Source organism: Anser anser (assembly GCF_964211835.1).
Source record: "Anser anser genome assembly, chromosome: 11".
Classification (NCBI taxonomy): domain Eukaryota; kingdom Metazoa; phylum Chordata; class Aves; order Anseriformes; family Anatidae; genus Anser; species Anser anser.
This window is the reverse complement of record NC_139732.1, coordinates 22,179,807-22,202,523: the sequence shown is the minus strand read 5'-3', so window position 1 is coordinate 22,202,523 and position 22,717 is coordinate 22,179,807. Positions and strand designations below refer to the sequence as shown.

General features: G+C 42.9%; 1 protein-coding gene across 8 annotated transcripts in view; it reads right to left on the bottom strand.

Annotated features, from left to right (window-relative positions):
* Positions 1-16,964, bottom strand: part of BANP (BTG3 associated nuclear protein) — a 146,349-nt gene extending 129,385 nt beyond the window's left edge. For 3 of the 8 annotated variants that reach the window (XR_014589053.1, XM_083851760.1, XM_083851763.1), the window contains exons 1-6: positions 16,728-16,957; positions 6,971-7,056; positions 6,516-6,692; positions 3,860-4,004; positions 2,399-2,493; positions 855-1,054 (exon numbers count right to left, since the gene is read on the bottom strand). Coding sequence is in view for 5 of the 8 variants with exons in the window: in XM_083851760.1 (XP_083707886.1) it covers positions 855-1,054; positions 2,399-2,493; positions 3,860-3,929 (365 nt within the window). In the remaining 3 variants the exon portion in view is untranslated. Of the gene's footprint in view, positions 1-854; positions 1,055-2,398; positions 2,494-3,859; positions 4,005-6,515; positions 6,693-6,970; positions 7,057-16,727 lie in introns of all 8 variants that reach the window. The other 5 variants (XR_014589051.1, XR_014589052.1, XM_083851762.1 and 2 more) reach the window with 5 other exon arrangements.
* Positions 16,965-22,717: the final 5,753 nt, after the last annotated feature.

The following is a 22,717-nucleotide window of genomic DNA, read 5'->3' as shown; positions in this document are numbered from 1 at the left end:
CAAGAGATGAAATATCAGAAGATCAAAAAACAGACAAAAAGCATATTAAGTTCACGTATCTTGACTAGAATGGTATGGTGTGAAAGTTGTCTGTGAATATTACACAGCTGTAATGGAAAATAAAAAGTCATTATTTTAAAAAGTATTAAGTTTTTCCTAGCTGTAGAAATGTGAATGTTGGAAAAGTCGTTACACAAAAAAAGTCTCTTGATCATCATATTCCTCTGGCTGGAATAATACCCATGGTAAAACGATAGGCACATCAGTATTTAAGATATTTAGAACCATAGTAGGCAACTCATAAAGGTACTCCAGGTCAAACCTTCCCTTTCATCAAAGTGGATGAGATTATTTAACAGATTTTCCATCTCCTACTTCTAACCCCAAAATAAACGTAGGTGCTATTCTACCAGGAGTCTTTAGAAAATAAGCACATACAACAAACTCTGCTGTATTTCTGTCTGATAAAAGTAAAATGAGAAGTAATCAGAATGATGAACTCACCAATTCAAAACAACCACAGAAATAAAAGTAAAGCAAGTCTACAAAACCCATCTGAAACAGATGATGTGACTTTTCCAGAGATGGATGAATCTGTCTAGTTTAAGTCAAAATTAAATGTGGAAATAGTTGCAAACTGTCCGTGGACCGGTGTGACACGATCGGTCTTATTCTAAGTAGAAGTAACATCATGAAACTGGTACAAAAATTACCTCTGAGAAATTAATTCTACACTCATAAGCAGCACACCAAGTTCCTGACAGCTATAAAGAAAGCTGCAGAGCTTGACGCCAGGGAAAAGGATTTAGGTTATTTTAAAAAGCACATTGATGAGTAATCTATTCTTTTCTTACCATCGCACTTTATTGCAGGTCTGCGTAGCGCCAAGAGGAGAACCTGCCACCATGGGGACTTGGATGGGGCTGTGCTGTTTGTTCATGACAAGATCCAACTTCTCTTCCAGTGATTTACAGGTAGCCTCTAGTGCCAGCAACTTCGCCTCAATGCTATCCAGTCGCAGGCATATTGTCTGATTAATGGAATACAGGAATGACTAGAAAGGGGAGAATGCAAGAGAAACTGCTTTTAAAGACGTACACGTTTATCTTCAGCAACATACACATAAGGAAGCTCCAGATAAATGTGACTAGAAAACAATTCTAAAGGAACTAGCAATGGGCCTAGTGACTAAATTCAGCCACATACAGAACCGATGACATTCAGGAGTATTTTAGTATTCTCATAGTCTTTCAGATCTTTATTTAGAAGCCAAAAGCATCCAAGCCAAACACATTTTCACCTAAGCACTTTGTTACTATGATTCCATACACCACAAAATCATTTTAAATCACATGCCAACGCCTTTCATTCAATATATTAAAAAAAAAAAAAAAGTATATAAATCAATGAAAGCATCCTTCTGGATAAAGTTAAATAAGAATTTCTTTCCTTGTCCAAACAGATACATTTGGATAATTACAGTGGAATTGTATCAACACTAATCACTTCAGGGACAATAAATGCCACTCGCTTCAGTTTTCTCCTGAACAGCAAATCAAGAAAAGCAAATAAACTTTGTTTTCCTGAGCAGTTTTAAAGAAAGCATATTCCACTTGGTTCCCCTTGGGAAAAATAGGCTATTGAAGGGTAATGGTACACATACTCCTCTACAAACAGCAACTGTGCCATCTTGTGGCCCTCAACTACAATTCACACCCCATCGAGCTGCTTTGCAGTGCTGCTTCCCCCCTGCTCTCTTAATACAGAGCTTCAGTTTCTATGGCAGAATTTCTAGACAAAATTACATGCTGCTTAACGTGCATGGCAGTAAAATACAACTCACACGCTTATGCTCCAAGACAAAAACATTACTAAAACACAATAGTGGGAGCAGCATGGGAAGTTCTGCAAGCACAGAAGAGCCTGAGCTGCTGAGCCTGAACCAAATATAGCTCAACTCTTAGGAGAACGTCATTAGCTTAAAATAATAATTTAAAACATGCTGAAAATATCTGTATATTGTAATAAAAATATATTAAATTTACTTAAAATATACTTATTTACAATAACTGGGTAATGTCATACAATACATCAGATTTATTCCTAAGGGTTGAGTTTATTCACTTCATCAAAGAAGATGGAGCGATTTTTAAGCTACTAGAATTATTTCTGATTAAATTTTATATTGCATATTAAATTTTTGCTAATGATTTTATACCAGGAGATTAGCCAATTATGCAGATTTTAAAATTTATGCAGAAAATGAACACACAAACATTTCCAAGAAGGATATATTTCCAGTATTGTGCATGAGCATTAGCTCATTTGATATCATTTCCCCAAGAAAGCTAATTTAATTGGTATTATGAATACAAACAGAAAAGGGTATTCTTGTAACCTTAATAGAGGGATCCTGGCAGTTAATTTCTATACGCTGACGTTTCAGAGTAGGCTCTACGTCATCGTCTGTCACTTCATGATTCTCCAACACAACTGCAAAGAAAAATAAGCATTGCCGTAGCTTATAATACAAGAGGCAAGACCTGGATTTAAAATATATTAAATGGACAAATCAAATAATACGAAAGGAGTTTAGTTAACATATTGTATATTTCTATTTTTTTTTGTTTTTATGTTTTCTCTTAAATATGTATGATTACTTATTTCTGGCTTCTGAACCTTCACACTCTGCAAAACTGTAAGCAGTTCTAATTCTGCATGAACGCAGGATTTCTCCCACGCTGTTCACAGAATCATAGAATCATTTAGGTTGGAAAAGACTTCTAAGATCACCTGGTCCAAGTTTTACCCTAACACTGCCAAGTCCACCACTAAACCATTAATTTCTCTCCAGTAGAGATTAACTAAACCCTGAAAATTTTCCAAAATAAGTACTTGGTTATGCAGACCTATAGATCCTAAATGCCTTTAATCTAGAGGTAAACACTCTGAAGAAACAATAACAAAAGTGTTCTGAACTTCGAACTGGAAAACCTCGCTGGTAAAATCAAGAGGTAGAGCCCTGAACAGCGTCGCAGTCAGAACATCACCTGAAATGAGCCCAGGTTCAAGGTCCTTCACAAAATCGAGCAAAGGAAAGCTTGTTTAAGGTTGACCATGCTACAGGTGATAATCCTTGGATGCCCACCAAGTTATGAACTAGGCTGGGACAGGTAAGTCTCAGCTTCTCCTCCATCCCTTTGGGTACATTTCTGAAAGAACTTTTCTGTTCTGCATCAGAAAAGTATTTTAAAATGCATTTCGGTTTTCTGTACCTGTAGTTACTGTTCTTTCTGTCAACGCTCACTTATACGTGACAGCATTGGATTAAATTCTGTAGTTGATTTCAACACGTTTTCCCTTAGTAGATCAAATTCTAAGCAAAGGAAATCACGGTGTTTGCTTTCAGAAGTGTTTTTCAAATTTACTGTCATTTTGCTATAAATCCAAGGAATTTTAATAATTTTTGAGAGGAAATATTTTACAAGTAAAACAATGATTCATAATAGAGGGGTGACAGTTATTTGAGGAAAAGTCTCAAACACGGATTTGGTCTGAAACTAAAAAAAAAATATGATTTGGCATATATCAAGTTTTGGCAGTAGTCTACCTTTGAAGAAAAAAAGGTCTTTAAAAGAAAAGTAAAAAAAAAAAAAATTAATTTGATCCAAAGGGTGCTAGAGATATGTAAGTAAAGCTGTCCAAATTCAGTAGGTAGTCTCAGCAAGTGCCTCTCACAGTAAATATTGCAGCAGCACTTTACATTTTTTTCAAAGCAGCTCAGCAGTGATTTCCACCTTGTAAATGGGTAATACTATACATTATCTTTCTCATGCCATCGCTACCACCTCTACTGTACCTGGGTTATCTGGAGTCAAGTCTTCAACAGCAATCTGAACAACATCTGCCAAGTCCTGTTCTGACATCATTCAGAACCAGGCTGCAATGTCCCGTCACACACCACCGCAGGCCCCCAAATATGTAATTTTACGAGACATGCAATCCTGAAAAACAGCAGCAAGAGGAGCGTTAATACCCGATATAGCCATTTTGCATTTCTTTTTTTCATTTTTCCTCTACAGAAGGAGAGAGAATTCTTAAGAGAAGTGACCGACAGAGAGAATGGATCACACAATGGTGTGAACTGCTACTTTAATACAGGCATCACCCATGCGTATAAACTTTCTACATGATGAGTAGGCTGAGAGCACGAGCTTTCCTTTCTGATTCACCTTGCTGCATTTTCCCAGTGGATAAGGAGACTGGGTAGTGTCAGAGACTGGGCAGCTCGTCAGTGTAAAACACAAACTGTTTTCTTTAAATTGATTTAAAAAAAAAAAAAAACATTTAAGTGTCTAAAAGAACATTCATAAATTGCAGGGTTTTAATTTGCAAATTATTCCTTAGCTCTGGGGAGTGATCAGACCTAAGTGTTGATGTTGCAACAGCATATGAGTTTCCCAGACCACACTGGCTACTGCAATCTGTACAGATCCATATGAACACAAAGTCCTACCATGTCCTACCAAAGTCCTACCACTTTTAATGGGCACCTAAAACTCAGTGAGAACAGGGAGCTTCTTTGCAGCTAGTTATAAGCAGGCTTGAAACAAAACTTCTTTTCTTGGGCACTGAACCTGCCTGTTTTTTCCACAATTCAGTTCTGATGAAGGCATTTTCAGAATACAGCCCTGATTTCTCAGCCCTGCTCCCTTGGAACCCTCCGTCAAGGTTATTTATTAGCGTTTTAAGAGAAACCTTCAGCCTGTAAAATTGAATTAAAGTCACTGGAACCATTTGTATCTCTGCTTTCCCACAGTCATAAAAGGATGGACAATGAATACAAGGAGATCAGTCGTCTTTTCCTTTTTAACCTGAAGCAAAAAAAAAAAAACCCTAGCACAATAATTTAAGGTTTACCAGTGGAAACGGTAACTCATCCCTTAACATCGACGCTGAATCAACTCCAGCTACGCATAAAGATTTTCCTCTTTCCCTCTGCCACTCGAACACAAGAAAGCCATTAAGCCAGACAGGTGGAGCACAGACTTTTGAAGAGAGGGACAGATCGTGGAGAAGGGTCAGCGCGTTGCGAGAGCCCATCTCAGGAGGAGGACTCCCCGCGCGCCGCAGTTGTTTACTCCAAATACCAGCGCTGCCAATACTGAGTCATCTGAAATTCGGATCGCGGTGAAAAACTGTTGGGACCGCGCGGAGCGTGGCAGCCCGCCCGAGAAAACTGGCAATGCGTTAGTGCATATGGATGCCATTTTGGCAAATCGCGTTTGCCATTTCTGAGAAATCCTGGTAAGCGGCCAGCCTTCACATAATAAAACAGCTGTGCTGGAGTTACTGTTTCATAATGTCACATACTGCAAGTAACGCTAAGAGCCCTGCCCTCGGTGTGAAGACGGCCACCGCTCCAAACGCTAAAAACGGACAAAGTAGAACAAAACCCAACTTTTAACACTTTGTCGATTTACACAACGCTAGACTTCCCCGATGCTGCATGCGTTGCTTTTTAACCAGCTTCCCCCACAAACACATCAGTATCTAGTAAGTCATTCCAAAGGACTTTCAATTTTCTTTTTGTTTAAATCCACTGTAATACGTATTTAGCCTTTCAAAACTCATTCTGTAAAGTACTGAAATGAATTGAACCTTTCTGCAACACAAAAAATAATTTCACACTTCTGACCTCTGCTCTCCATCTCTTATGGGTCGTAGTCTGAAAGCATTCAGCCATAGATCAGAAAATAAGCCCTGAAAGATTCTGTCAGTCTTTAAACAGCAGCATACCAACCAGACTGGGACTGGGAAGAGAGCTATTACACACACACAGCAACGTTTCTTCGTAACAACAGTATTTATTTCCATTTCAACAAATTTTATTACAATTTCAGGAAACCATACACTGCAATTAGCCAACAGAACACATTTCTACAGTCTCTCCAGGCAGAACAAAATATCCTCCTGCTGTCACCAGATTCAGTGAGCTCCCGGATCCAAAAATAAGGAGAAAAGAGGTAGTTGTTGTCAATGCTAGATGGGAGGGTCGTGAAAGCAACGCCCAAGTGAGCTCCGCTGGGTGCTGCAACCACAGCAGCTACCACACCTTGAAAAGGTTCCTTTGAAAAATTCAGAATTTCAGTTTATAACAGAAAATTTCAGCAGCGGGCTAAGTTTGTTTTCAGAACCAAGGGCAACATTCTCATAAAATTTAACAGTATAAAGTTAGAATTAGATTATTACCTTAAAAAAGCCTCAGATTCAGAAATTAAAAAAAAAAAAAATCAGAATAACAGCTTCTCCATACATTCTCCACATATTTTACCCAGTGAAGTATTTACCAACATTTCCTGAAGCAAAGCACTTCCTTTCTCAAAATTTGCTTTTCCTTTTTTTTTTTTTTAACCCCCCTCCCCTTTCATTCTCCTGGCTGCAACGCTAGTCCTCATTAATTCTAAATTAAATGCATGTACATTGGCATTGAGAACCCAGTGCTGAAATATTACCTGGACCAAGTACTAAGATAATAAGAAAAAAAAAATGCAAAGAAAGCCAGGAAGCTCAGGATAAACCCCATCAGGGACAGCCAAGCTCCACGAATGAAATGCCCCCACTTTGTCCCGCCCAGGTGGTGCTGGGGAGCTGGATGACCAGAGCAGTACTTTGTAGTCAGCTGCCATCACCTGGAGGAGAGGTGTGGGAAGACGACGGAAAATATCTCATTAATACATTCGTTAGAGGAGGCCTTGGCCAGCCAAACTCAAACTGGCTCCAGCTGTGCTATTTCCACGGATCCACTCCTCCTGGGGGCTGGAGGAGACACCTTCAGCTCTCGCCCAGCACAAATTCAAGCCCGGGTTAGGAGGCGGCTCTCCCCCAGCGGGATGTGCCCCCCGCTTCCAAAAGCCCCGAGCGGCGCCGCAGCCTCCCGCTGCACGACAGCGCTCAGGGACACTCATACCTTGCGTTGCGCGCGACACAGCTGGAGTAGGTCAGATAAAGTGCTCCAAATATCTCTGCGAGCGCTCTTTCTCAGAATTGATAGACCTAAGACAGATTTAAGATAGCCTTTGTTTAATTAAGGAAATATTTGTAAGCAGCCAAATTAAATTCAGGTCACCTGGATTCTAGATTAGTTTATCCACACGTGAGTTTAATGCAATTTAATTAATCCGTTTTAAAACATTCATTTAGAGTAATTCTTCCGAGCATTCCCTTGTAAACAAACCTATTTGCTGGAATATCTGATGGCTTTACAAAATCGGAGGGCACCATTCCAAAGTGCATCCTCAAAATCAGCCAGTGCCTGGTTAACGTACGAAACCAGGCACCAAACAGAAATCTTCTCCCTCATACTCGCTAGTGAGGGTAAACGCTGTATTTAAAGCAAACAAACGTTCTCCAAAGCCCTACTCTGCGCAGTGTTTACCTGAACTTCTCTTATTTGAGCAGATAATTAGCGCCTGGCTGGTATTTCTCAGCACTACTGATAAATGAAGAAAATTCTCTTACTTAGCAGGTGAGGAATAACCTAATGAAAAGCGACAATTTAACAGCAGTTAGGGTTCAATGCAGGAGCTCCCAGCCCCCTTTACACCCCAATTCTCTAAAGCTACAGTCTGTCAAAATATGAAGTCAAAAACTATTTTCAACAACAACAACAAAAAAAAACATTTTACACTTCTTTACTACCACTAAAAACTATGCAGGAGAACTCTAATCTTTCTTTGCTTCAGTTTAGCTTTTGTCCTTAAAATAGAAGTAAAAACAGTGTTTTATGTAAATTTCACAGCAAAACTGTGCCACAAGCATGTCAGTTTAACAGTTTAAAATTGAGTGTAATATACGTGCGTATTTGGTTCAGCCAAAGATCAGAAAAAGCCTGCCCTCCCAAGACATGACAAAGCCATCCCTTAACAAGGAAAGCAAGGACAGGGGCCGTAACAGTCTGCAGGCAGATATCTAAAATAAATATCGGTAACAACTACGCTATGCTGATGACTCCCAGACCAGTTTAAAACGGAGACAGCAACATACAGAGGGGAACAGCTGCTTCAGAAACGAAGGGTCTTAAAATTTCTTTGGAGTGCAAAATCTTGCAGGGAGGCAGAAATTCTCCAATACTGTTGTCACTGCCTTTTAATCGTTATTGGTTATATGTATATACACACGTATATACATCGTTCCACCTGGTACAAGCCACTGGTTTGCCTGGATGTCCGTTTCTAACCCTGCTGATGCGCTGCCCAGGGCCACAACCCCAACACGACCGAAGCACAACGCAACCACCGCGCAATCCTGCGTGCTCAGCCCCACTCGGCACGTTCCCGCACGAGAAACCCCAGCAGCGGCTGCGTGGCCACATCCACCAGGAACTCGAGCACAAGCTCTCCGCGGACCTTGTACAAACACTCACTGCCGCCACGTGCAAACACCCCCGCTGCCACAGCTTTGCTGGAATTATTCCCAAAGGAGCTAGGAAGGAGATGTTAACGCCTATCGCAAGCGTGCTTTCAGGTGCTTCGACATGTAAAGAAGTCGGAATTCAATTTTACCAACATACAATCCCGTTGAACTTAATGGGACTGCCCATGTGGACTGGATATACTTAAGTGCTTGCAGATTCAGGGCCCTAAAGCAGAGGTCAGTTTCCTGCATCACTGTGAAATTGCTCAGGATATTGGTCGTTAATGCGAGGCACGACTTGTACGGCTCAAAACCCGGCGGACATGAAACAAGAGCCACTCAGACAGCGCAGGCAGTACGCAGAACCAGATGTACTATGTTTTATTGCTTTCGCCCATAGATGGAGAGTCTTTATTGATAACATCCCCCCCAGAAACACAAACGCTTTGGTTCCAAGAACGGGCTTCTAGAGCCCTTTTCCTATTACGTACATAAATGTCTCTCCCAGTCTCAAAGAGCTTCTACCCGTGGCTGGAGGGGGGTGAGATAGGTCGCCCAGATGTCCTTTTAATTTGGGTGCCTGTACCCATTTGAGATTAGCAGCTTCCCCCCCCCCACCAGGAACCTCTTCAGGCATCTATCTTTCTGCGATACTTCAGGCTGACTTTGGGAATTGCAAGCAAGTGCCTAACACAACCTGAATTATTTGGGGCCGATCTCGGTTCTCTATGACAACTCCAACACTGATAAAAGTATTTTGCTTCTGTGCCGCAGCACGATCCAAAACATCGTGCGGATGTTGGGAATGGACGTGGTTTTGGTGAGATTACCAGCACGCCTTGAATGCCTGCAGAGCGCACCCCGACTACCGAAGGCAGCTCCAACGCACACCTGAACACCTCCCGACACCGTGCCCGTGGAGCCCTGGACCTTCCGACAACAAAACTAGCCTCAGAAAGGCAGCCCAAGTCTGGTCCTGAAAATTTGTTATTCTGAAGTACGATTCGGTAGTCCTAGAAAACTGGCTGTCCTGTTAAACAAGCAGAATCAAAAGCAAACGCTAACATTTATTCTAGCTGAAATGTGAATGAACAAGAAAAATGAACGGAATGCTAAAGAAAGAGCTGTGCCCCAGCTCAGTGCTACCGTCCAAAGGAAAAAGCTCTTGCCTAACCAGAACATTAAGTGTATGAGAAAGAGCAAAACTTTGCTTGAGGTGTAATACTGCAATGTAAGCGGATTACGCAGCAGACAAAGCGCTGTACTGAAATATTTGAATTCTGGGTGCTTTGTTTCCCATCCTCCACCACAAAACTCAAAGGATATTAAGGTGTTATGCTTCATCTAAAGTGACAGAAGCCACAGAAGTTTACAGACTTCAGGTCTGGTACGATCTGTGCTATTGGCCCACCAAGGGATCGAGGCAAGATTCAATTTTCCCTGCTGGAGAGAAAAAAGAAGACTCCCTTCAGAAATAAAAAAAATAAAAATAAAAAAGCAAGGTACAGTATCTGCCTGGCTCCTGAGCAGATCACGTTGTTTTAAATGCGTTTTTGCTACTCATCCTGCCGGGGAACCTCAAAGAGGAAACAACAGTAATTTCTAAACATCTCAAAGGGCCTTTATTGAGAAGTGACTAAGAGCTGGGGAAGGGGATGGGAAATGAGGACTTCCTCTGGAAAGACGATGTTCCAGAAGTCACTGGTATCCGAAACATCACCAGCTGCGACATGAACCTAGCACTCATTCAGAGCAGGCAGCACCCCAAGTTCTTGTGCCACGCTCGTTTCCACAGGCAGCAGGGCAGAGCAGGACAGCGAACGAGGTTTACCCACTGCTACTTGAAAGATCTGCAGAGGCAGCCGAGAAGCCGGCTGAGGAAAGCTGTGGGATCCTCTTCCAGTCCCAGGAATCCAGCGCTTGGAGGGCGGGTACGAGCAGTACGAACGCCTGTTTTACAGACGTACGAACGCAGCCTTTGTCAGGTGAGACTCCTCCGCAGCACTGGGATCTGTTCATGAAACTCGGATTCTTGCACGAAGGACCAAGGGACCACATTTTCCCCCCAGCAAAGACCCAGAGACTGAATCAAAGTTTATCACCAAATCTTTGGCCATAAACTTGCTCGAGAGATGCTTTGGAAAATACAATTTCTATCAACTCTGAGTTTCATTATGTCAAGAAAAAAAGTGCACTGATGACAAAACATTTTGAAATTTCATTGGCATAGACAAAAATCATTTTGAGAAACTTTAATTTTTTTCCCCGTATGAAGTGGAAGCCAAAAAGCTAAAGTTCTTTAGGACTTCATGATATATTTAATAGGTGCTTCCAAGCTAATAGTACGATGTATTTCTCTACTATTTGAGATACTTTCTGTATAACTACTGGTTCAACTCAAAATGGTATTTTTTTTTTCCTAAGAAATACATATATGGGCAGACTAACAGATAGAGATAGCAGCCATTGACATGTATATACCATTAAGGGATGCCCCCGGATCTTTACTCTGCAGGTTTAGGTTTGATTCCTTCAGACTGAACCTTCAGGACCGTCCCTAACAGAACAGCTAGAGGAGTACATCGAGTGCAAAGAAGGAACACGCCATCAAACAGGGCTAAAAAGGACATTCATCCGTTCCTGAGAGTAACTATAACTATGCTTTGAGGCTGAGGACAAATCAGTCCAACCAGCAGGAACCTGCTCATGCGTCTGAAGAAGCTGAGCTTGCCTAATTCACCAGAAGATGGTGGAGAAAAATATACCATGTGCATTATCCAGATAAAATATGTTGCACGCTGTTTGCTGGTTTAAAATTCAAATCTCTCTCAAATGCCACGAAATAGCAATGAAACTTCACTCTGGAGGTTCCTAATGCCTGAAACTAAAAGGAATACACCCCAAAAGATCAAAAAGAGGATAGAGGTGCAGCTGCCTACAGCTGCAGCAACAGCCCATAGGTCTATAAATACTTACAGTAATAGTAGCAATCAAATGGTAAACAGTAACAACATTAAATAGAAGAAAACCTGACTTTAAAAAAAAATGTATAGCCTTGTAAAGCAACCCAGTAAAGAAAAATAAAGCAATTACTATCTGTTGAGCAAATAGCCCTGAAGAGGCATAGCTGGGCTTTTAACACGGGAATATGATCTCACGCACAAGACAGGACTGATCTAGATCTCTGGCCTTCAAAACTGAAGATTTTTTCCTGTTATTTAGGAATCAAAACACATTGCCATGCTCCAGCCGAAAGCTTCAAGTATTATTTGTTATCTAGAAACAGCAAGGAGCTTATTAAGGAATATTTCAACAGAACATATGGTAATCTAATATTTGAATCCCCTTTGGAAAGCGGAAAATAAGTAACATAACAAAAGGGCTGCAACTAAAAATAACGATTTTTAAAAGTTGTCAGATGCTGCCGGAAGAGAGAAGGAGGTGAAAAAAATGTCAATATTACAACACTTGCTAAAATTTGCTGAACAAAATGACAGTTTGTGAATACTGACCACCTACATAGTGACTTATACCTGATAAAAAGCACTTGTGTGTGTTTCTAAGGCAACTTCATTAACTATTTCAATAGTAGGAGCAATCCCAGAAGTTTACCTCCTGCTTCATACCTTAATTCTCTATTCTACTGCAATTGTTTGCCTAGATTTTTTTCACGTATCTGTCAATCTGTGTTATTTTAAACTGATTTCCCTTTCATAAAGTATACAGCTGAGATCAAAGGATGGGAAACAGATTTTAAGGAAATTAGCACAGCTTTCAATTTATACCTCTGAAAGACCCGTTTTTCCATTATGTTCTCCAATTATTTCCGTATCACAAAGTAATTTTTTCTCATTAAAAATAATTCTGTGTTCTCAAGCAAACAGCTTAACGAACAGGATCTCAGCATATTAAATTGTAAATGACCACGAGAAAAACAAGGTTTATTTCATTCAATGGAATTACTTGCATTATTTTCAAGAAACCTTGGAGAATATTATTTGCTGTAAATAGTTAAAGACATCAGTAAAGTCAGAGTGTTTCAGACTGAAATCATAGCAGTAGGCAGATCAAGCTAGAAACTGGCTGACACTGATCTCCAGTTTAACAACATCCGTACCTCTCCAGCATAAAGAATCAGAGCGTTCTCTACTTAAAGCCACGTAAAAGATCGCCGAGAGGCTTTAGGTAGCGCACAAATGGCTTTTATGTTTCTGGAAGCGGCCAGGCTGCAGAAGCGACCTGTCGTTGCCTAGATAAAACACAAGCAACAGCAACCGAGCCCTGCCCCTTGGACGGCAGCCTTGTGCTCGAGCCATGCACAACCCTTGAGGAACACATGTGCAGCTCCCGCTTCGTGGCCACATCACGTTCCTGACAGCACGCTACGCCAGCGCTGCTCGCTGAAAGGCCCCACTGGTGGAATTCAAACCCAGAGAGATTGCCGAGGGAAACATCACGTCCCCTGCTGTTTTGCACAGGAACGGCGCTGCTGAGGCCACTTCCATCTGGCTGACCCGCTCCACGTCCAAGGCTGCTGCCGCCCTCCTGCCAAGAGGCTGGGCGCACACTGCAAAGCGCCACCGGCAGGTCTGTGTCGCGGAGCACAGGTGCTAAGCCACAACTCCCTCCTCTCATCGCCACATCCACTCACCGTTGCAGAACCAGCTCTTTAGAGACAGAGAACGAACGTGGAGCAGGCTGTGGGAACGAGACGCACACCTAGCCCCGACCCCGTCCCGCACACGCTGTGACATACCCAGCGTAGCGCTGCCTTTTCGCGGGCAGGGGCACCTAAACTGGAAGGTTACAGGATTATTACAGGATTTGGAAGTTTCCATTTCCCTTTGCAAAGTTACTTCGCTACAGCTTTGGAAGGTTTTGCCCTGGAGAGCTACTCAGCCTAAGCACAGGAGACACCCAGGACAGCACCTGTACCGACACACGGGCTTGCCTGGACCCTGAAAAGCGTTCGGCAAAGATTTCACTTCAGTCTGTAGCTCCTTGACGTCTGGCTCAAGTTCAAGGAAAACTTGTGCAAAAACATTTTATTCTTTTGTGTTTGTCTTACCTCAAGCAGAAACTAGATAACAAAAGGGAATAAATATCATTTCCTATTTTTTTCCTACCACATGCACTGCTGATCTATGTACTTGAAAAAATTTCTGATCTAGCACTTGCGGTGGAAGAAGCCAATGCTGTTACGGGCCCCTACTATCAACAAGCACCGTGGCCAACATAAGATCTACAACAGGTAACCTGCTTACTCAAAAGTCTAACAGATTTCCCTCCTGCAACCACTTAAAAATAAAAAAGGAAACATCCAAGCTCCCAAAACAGACCTTAGCACTGCTTTAAAACACAGGGATAACACTAACGTTTTTAAATTCTTACCAAAAATATTTATGAAAATAACCTGAAGAGCACCACGTAAGTAGAAAAACACAGATCAAGTATTCCTCTGAAATACTTTCATCACTACAGTCTGATCCTGTTTTGCCATTCCCCCTCCCTCCTCCGGAAAAAAAAAGTAATTCCAGCTTTAAACGTGCAAGAGTATCTATCAGCGGGCTGTCAGAGCTAAGGTGACATGTAGCAGATGTGTTTATAAAGAGCAGGGAGGCAAGTGGTGATTTTCTTACAGTTTCTATGAATTCACACCATGGGAAAGCAGATGTGTGTTATTTTTTCATCATAAGATAAGGATGCTCAAATTTTCAGAGGAAAACTTGAACATAACTTATTTTTCCCTTAAGTAGTTTGGGTTTCTTCCCTTTAAGCCAGGTTTTGTTTTTTTTTGTTTTTTTTTACAAACAGGAACCAAGATAAAGGAGTTTTGTCCAACAGACATCATAAATTATTTTATTTGAAGTCCCAAATGCAAAGGATTTTATGAAGTTTATCTTTTTGTGCATGTCCGCTTACTGTCTTCACATGCAATCTAACAAGCGGCGAGCAAAACTAAGCGCTTAACGGTAGCTTTGAAAAAAGCTAAAACTGCAAGGAAACAAGTGTTTGATGTGACTTTTAAAGACATTTTATTATTTTTATTTTTACTTGCGAAAGAAGAATACGATTTAGCTTTTAATGAATATGTAAAAAGCAGAAAACAAATAAAATTACTTCAGTAAATAACTATCAAGTTCCAAACTAGAGGAAATCAAATCTGTGGAAAAAAAATTTATTGCCGAGGTTTAGCATACATAGGTGTTTTGTTGTTCTAATCATTTGATTCACATTGTCTCCTCCTACAAGTAGCTCCTGCTGTTCTGCTCAACTCACATAAACAGTTTCTGTAGATCTCTGGGGCAAGAGCTTCTGTGCACAAAGAAACGCCCATCTCCTCCTTCTAAAATGAATGTAATCAGAGAGCTTTTAATTTACTTTCTAAGGAGCATCATAGGAATTTCAATTGAAGCCATTCTTCAGCGAAAGATACGAGGACATTCAAATTCCGAAAAAATAAAAGACGTGTATTCTTCCTGCACAAACGATGCTTTACAAGTTCAGGGCAAAGCTGAAGACCAAAGATGAGGTGAAATCCTTGCAAACGTGAGCGTGTTACTGTAATTAACGTGAGTCTGAATCCCACAACCGAGCACTGCTCTGCAAACGCAGGGTAAACCCGTAAGCAGCTCTCCCGCTACAAGGAGGTGCAAGCTCATCTTCCTTCACCTCGTCTGTACAAACCCGTGTAAACCGTGTATGTTGTCCTGTGCTAAAAACAGCCCAGGCAGGAAACACAAGCCCTTCTGCAACACGCTCAGCAGAGCACGTGCTGACGGAGCCCTGTCAGCTATGAACGTTGGCAGTCGGCGCTCGCCGCGTTCCTCCTGTACTCCTAACGCACCCCGTTACTCCTTTAAGTCTTAAAACCCGTTCCATAACCACACAATTAATACATGGCTGAATAATTAAGGCATTAAAGCCGGCTTCTGTTACGATAAAGAGATTGTAAGTTAAAAACAAAGATAAGAGTTACAAAATATTTTCATCCTCTAAAGCAGATGGAATATTAACGCTTCCAGAATCCAAACACCATCTTTCGCTCTTTTTAATCAATTAGCTAGACGTTCTTCCTGACATCTTTTCATGCGTTACTGAAAACTGAACTGCTGCCAAGAAACCATTTAATGTATGGAGTAAGGCTCTTCCAATTTCAGAACCACATACTCGTTATTCTGGTCAATTTTTACGGGCAACCGTTTCACAGGTACGCTAATATTTCCTAACCAAGTAAATCCGTTGCTTCAAGAGGCACCATTATGACGTTATTAAGACAGGGAGGTTTTCGTTTGTTTATTTTAAAAATCTTGTTTGAGTGCTCAAAATCCTACAGACACATTTTGTCTTTGTTTCTTGATACGCTGAAATCAAAAGGGTACTGCAGCTCAGGTAACCTCACGCAGAAGGCAAAATACATATATATCTCTCTCAAATAAATTACTCAATTATCATTTTACAGCAATTTGAAAGCTGCTCCAGCTGAAGCACTCAGTTGTTAAAGCCCCTCCAAACTTGTTTCCTTTTGAAAAAAATAATTCTTCCCTTGAGAACTCTAAAAATAAACTGATACATAAAGTATACCCATAGCAGGATAAAATTACTATATTTGGTAGCGTTCACAATTTCCCACGGTACAGGGATTTAAAAAAAAAAAGAAAGAAAAAGAAAGAAAGAAAAAGAAGAATTATTGGAATTATGGATACGGAGGGAAGAGAGATGTGACCGGGACTGCTTTACCAAACCTAACACGCTCAGGCCGGAAAACAGCAGCCCAGATAGGACCGCGAAAACCCTTTGCTCTGACAGGAGCAGGGCACGGCACCCCCTGCAGCAGCCCCTTCCCTCCCTGAGGGGAAAAGCAGAGGCTGAGGCTGAGGCGGGGGCAGCCGTGACGGGGGGAGGCCGCGCTGCCCCTTCCCTCCCCCGTCCTCCCGAGGGCCAGGGGCGCACCCCGGGGCGGGGAGAGGACGAGGCCGGGCTCCCCGGGGAGAGGCAGCGAGAGAAGGGCCCGCGGAGCCCCAGCACGGAGCGGGGACCCCGCCCCGCTGCCCGGCTGAGGAGGAGGAGGAAGAGGAGGCCGGCGGGGAGCGAGGCGCCGAGGAGGCCCCGGCCTCCCCCCCCAACACACACACACACCCCCCCGGGCCTCGGCCCCTCCCCGGAGCCGCCGCCCCGCGGGCCGGGTGCTCGGGCGGCCCCGTGAGGAGCCGGGGGAGGAGGCGGCGGAGGGAGCCGGAGCCCCTCAGGCCCGCCGGGAGGCCCCCCGGGAGCTCGGCCCCAGCCGGCCGGCCGCGGGGAGCCGCGGTTACCGTGTGCGGGGCCCAATTCTCGTGGTGTTTGTCGGGCGGCTGCGATAATGGCGTCCTTCCTCGCGAGACGGCTCCGGCTCCGCAGCGCGCAGGCTCCAACGCGCCGAGCCCGCTCGGCCCCCGCCCGCCCCGGCCGCCCGCGCCTGCGTGCCGACGGACGGGGCTCGCAGCCGCCCCTCCGCCGCCGCGCCCGCCGGGACGGACTACAAGTCCCAGGGGGCAGAGCGGCCGCTCCTCGCTGCCGGCCCCGCCGGGCAGGCCGGGAGCTGTAGTACACGCGGGGGGGGCGGTGCCTTCTGGGAATTGGAGTCCGCAAGCGGCAGACCCGCAAGGCACACGGGCACACTTCACACGCCTTACTCGCGCCTTACTCACACCTTACTCACACCTTACACACTTCACATCTCACACTCCACATACCCCTCACACTCCACATACCCCTCACGCACCACATACCCCTCACACTCCTCACACCTCACACACCATATACCCCCCACACACCTCACACCCCACGCATCATATACCCCTCACGCCCCTCACACACCTCACGCCCCTCACACCCCTAACGCACCTCACGCACCTCGCACCTCACACACCATATACCCCTCACACTCCTCGCACACCTCACGCACCTCACACACACACGCACCCCACATGACGCCCTCCTTCTCTTCCCCGAGTGTCCTGCTCTCCAGACACACTCCCAGCCCTGACACAGCCCCGAGGGCTCCCCAAGCCCTCCTGCTCTGACTGGGACACCACCAGACGGTCCTGTCCCACAGCCCAGGACGGAGCAGGCTCTGCCAGGATGTCTGACAGTGCAGCAAAATTAACGTTTTGTGTGGCGGTGCCCCCAGCCCGCAGTCACGTAGTGCTGGGTACAGCGCTGCAAATCCTTCTCTGGCAGTGTCTCAGGGCTGTTGCAAACTCCAGTGTCACGTCTCTTCTTTATTATGTGTTTCCAGACCTGCCAAGCAAAGTAGCTGCAGCGTTTGGCCGCTGCAATTGTCAGCAAGCAGATTAAATATGTATCTGCACCTCAAGAGCCTCCCGCACGGAGCCGTTCATGCACTGACACGCTGCCTTTCCCTACGCCTTTCGCTGGTCCTTCCACTAAATCTCTCCCTGCTTAAACAGATCCGGAGCATATGATGGGATGATCTGAATGTGAGCTGTCACATTAACGAGAAAAATGTCACCACGTTCAGAACACTGCTGAGGAACTTGGAAGTGGGAATTTGCTAAATTAGCTCGGCAGTCTGATTTTTCTATCGCCTCATTCCTGCATTTGGTATGAGAACAGAATGACTGGGCGAAGGTGGAAAACCTTCTGTTAACCTTATGGAAATGACAAAAATATGCAAAAGCATGAAAGCAGGCACAGAGGAATAATGCAAGGAGCTCTTAAAGAAGATAAAAAATAGATTACTATTTCCTTATATACCACAGCGATGCCCAAACAAGACCATCACTAGATGTCATTTTTCAGCCTCTGCATGACCAGCAGTGACTTTCAGACTTTTACATTAAAATGTTCCTCATTGAGAAGCTTAATTCAGCTCTGCAGTGTCATGGCATGCGATTGAATCCATTCCAGTTCAGCAGTAATTGGCTGTGCCAGCATCTACAGACCTACGGTTTGGAGTCGATGCCGTAGCTGTTGGGTTAGTGAGCTGAAGTGCTGTTCTCGAGGACTGTAGATTTGTCATGTTTAAACTCGAGGTGTCCACTGCAGGACTTTTGTACACGTGTGAAGGTAAACAGTGCAAGCCACAAAAGCACCGGTTTCTTAAGTGCTTAGACCCCAGGGAACAAGCAATCCCTCCTGCTCATCTGTCCAGGAGCTATGGGGAGAATCAGAGAGCAGAACATCTTTCAAGCAGGGAAATTTATCCTGACAGAGGCATGTGCCCTGTGCCTTTCTTGGAAAGCGACAGGAATAACTTCTTAAACTGGTGCTTCCGGTATTAAAGAATTATCATGAGCCTAGAAATTACCAATTGGTACTTTAAGGAAAACCCTTGCTTCTGCTTCCAGATTTGCAAATGTTCAACTGAGTCCATGAATTTATTTAGCGTGTTCTCCTCTTTCACAAGCAGATTAGGAAGGTCAAAGGTTAAACTACTTTGAAATTGACTTTTCACATAGAATTATTCCATGCTTTGCTGCACAGATTTGCCCTGTAGCACATTTGGCAAACTCAAGCAATTTCCAGGTCCCAGCTAGAAAAACAACTGTATAAATGTCAGTGTATGATCTGCTGTGGAAAGTTGATAGAAGCTTTTGCCATCATAATCTGAATCCAGCATAAAAACTGTCCTGTTTTCTCATCAGTACGTTCCCTTACAGTAATTATGAACTTACATTCTGCTAAGGATGTATAGCTCCTCTCTGTATAGCCAGAGAGCTCTGCTAAAACAACACAAAACAGAAAAATGTTCGTTCTCATAAACCAATTACGCTATTCACCTGTAGTCATCAAAGTAACTGTAGAAAATTCTGGCAGGATCCAGCTGACATCTGTATCTTTAATCACAACATAATAAAAATAAAACAGCAATTTAGCACTGAGAAAGGATACAGCACTACCTCCTGTTGGTGAGTCAGGCTGTTCTGATCATTACAGCGATCTCAAATTCCTTTACTTCTTGTAAGCATTTTGTGTTTTTTTTCCCCTCTTTACCAAAGACAGTGCTTTAGATTTTTTCCTCTCATTTCTTCCACGGTAGGGAGAGTTCCCTTTTGGAATGTTAAATTACACCAATAAATCATGACGAGACCCTGCTATCACAGCCTTGCTCCCCTTGAGATTCACACAGACAGGTATGACGAGCTCTTCACACAGCAGGATGTACGACAGAAACATTGATAAACAGCAGAGTAAAGAGGATCTTCCTGCTCACAACCTAACAGCGGAGACCTACTCTGTGCTTAAACTGGAAGGGCCAAGCTTTTAGTCTTTAATTTAGTCTTCAATTTACAATACTGACACATGAACAACTTATCTAAGGATAACCAAGTGTTTCCTGTGCTTCACAAAAGCTCCTAAGCTTTATGAGCTTTCAGAAATGTGCTCACCTGAGCGTTTGTGCAATAATGTATTGAAATTCAGTGTAGGACCCCTTTAGTGAATGAGGGCTTCACTTTACCGTGGGATAAAAGATTGTTCCTGAGCAAGCACCAGGAAGAACCTGATATGCTCTAAGTTATGTTCTGATTTAAACCACGGTATCTTATTCAAGTGCCCGTGTCAAATCTACTCTTATTTTTCCTTCCCCTTATAAAAACGAGTAAGAACTTTTGGTTGCTAATATATATATATATTTATTATTTTTTTTAATAGAAGAAAATACATGCTGTTGACTTGTTGTCCCAAATGAAATAACAAGGTATTTCTTTATTTTTTTACTTCCTTACCTTCTTCATGCTCATTTTTCAGTCTCTCTCCCTCTCTCTCTCCCCATTTTATATACGTGCTAAATTTTATCTGTCACATTATGAAGAATCATTTAGTTGCAGGAAATATCTAGCTTATTTTACCTTTGTATCAGCATTCATTTACTATTGTTTCCTAAGGAAGTTGCTGTTTTCACATGTTTTTGTGTGGATCAAAAAAAGATTAGTATCTCATTCATTGGCTTCCTTTTTTTTTGTGGCTAGAAGAAAAAACTTACCATAGCATCAAAGGTAAAAAATTAACACACTGTGCACACAGTTTTGCAGCTGCATCAGCAGTAGGAAAACAAAGGTTGCCAAACAAAGCGTTTGTTTAAACAAGTGACAGGCATTCATAATTACACTCAGTGCTGAGCATGAGAATATAGAAACAAAGGCATGAAGAACACGGAAGATGTGATCAGGACATACAAGTGACTCCAGAGCATTTGCCATAGGAACTCTGTAAGAATAATTTTCCTTTCCGTGGATAAACACACTACGCTATCCTTGATCACATACTATGCTGTTAAATATAAATATATAAATACAAAATAAATCTCCCTTGAAAATTCCCAGTTTTTTCAGTTTCTGGTTGAGTTACTTTATTACTTTTCTTTATCCTAACTTTTGTAACTGGAGAGGTATGGAAACAATGTCCTTGTGAACACAGCATGCACTCTCTTGTGACATGGTGGTACTTAAAGAGAAGTGGTTGAATGAATATATAAAAATTTGTATACTTAAAAAAAAAAATAGGGTTAATACTAATGCTATCTGTAAACTTGCTGTAGCATCTCTCAATTATAAATTGACAGGAAATCTCTGCTGTTGAAGCCTGTTATCAGTCTTCCTCATGAGAGTACACCCTTCCTCATCACTGATTCTTCAGATATCACATCCATTTTCAATTCTCTCAGAATTAGTCTGTGGGTTTTTTTTACAGAAAGCAGGTTAGGATTATGTGGGTGTTACTCCTGAATCCACTTCAGCTAGCTCCATGACTTAGGACAAGACACAGACATTTTCTCTTCTGACTCTTATCTCTCTCTGTTTTTGCTGAGTAAACTCCATTTCACTCCCTGAAGATACTCCTAATTTTCATGAATGAGGATAGAAGAAAAGTCCTTGAATTCTCGAAGCAGAGATAAAAACATTGTTCCCCATTTGGTTACCCAGTTGGTCAAAGTTCACAGGTGTGTAAGGTCATCTGTGCTAGACTGAGAAATAAGGCAAGAAGGGTCAGGCATGATCTCAATGTTCTCTTACGTATTTACATACTGTTCCATCTCCCTGAATACATCATGGAAAAAAAAAAAATGATAGCAGGCTATTCCCCTTCTCAGAAATCTGTCATTCTAACAAGCTCTGTGTTCGTACTTTGCCCATCTGTGATCTTCCCAGGATCATGCTCACAGCTGTTTCTGCTGCCCTTTTACCTCTGTTACGCGGCCGATATCTTTGCCCAGTATTTGCTTGTTTGCTAGCTTTGTTCAGGTTTGCTGCAGCCCACGTTTACTTGGTCAGGTACCATTATAATCATCAGTCTTTTCGAATCCACCGAGATTATCTCCTAATCCCAGACCCACATTTGCTTCAAATTATTTGCAATGTAGCTTGTTTTTCAGGTGTTAAAGGTACGACAAATTAAGCGTAAACCTTCATCAGTGGTGGGAGTCCCATCAGCAGTTTCCATATAACACCACGCTCGCTGACGTACAGGGCAGTGGGGTTACCATTCAGAGCAGTGCCGACAAGCCAGATGGGCTCAGGAATTGTAACAGAGACAAACACAAAATCCTGCATTTCGGCTGGTGTATTCCCATGCGTTTGGTACAGCCTAGGGACTGACTGAGAAGCTCAGCAATGCACCTCGCGGTGATGCGAATTAACAGCTCGGAGGGTTACGTTAGAAAGAGCATGGCCAGCACATCAAGACAAGTGACCGTTCCCCCCCTCCTAAGCGCTTGTGGGAACGTATGTGGAATCCTCTGTCCAATTTGGGGCCCCCTGTTGCAAGAGAGAGAACAGAAAACTGGAGAGAGCAGAGGTGGTTAGAGGGCGAGGGATCAATCACATCAACGAAAGTTCTAGCAAGTTCTGGATGTGAAAGAAAAGCTCTCCTTAGGCTGAAGTAATATGTAACCCATGGGAAGTGTGTGCCAATCCACAGAGAAATGAGTGTGAAAGCCCACAGAGAAACGATCTGACTGCCTTGTGACAGCTACCCCAGGTGATATTTTTAGCCGCTGCAGAGGTTTCCCATGGACACCTCGCAGCTTCCCACCCTTTGATTGATCATACTGTCAGCTGTTATAAAGCCGTAACTAGATGAGGAAAATGTTAACTATGAAATCACTTTATATCTTTCTAACTATAGTGAAATTGTAAGCCTATTTTTTTCCCCGGACTTTTTGGGCTTGGCTTGCCAATGTTGCAATTAAGGCAATATTAGCACAGGAACACCCTTGCAAGCATAATGCCAGGAGAAGCAGATTTCTTCAAACACTATGATTGAAATATTCCATGAATCGGGAAATTAAGAGATTTTTTCC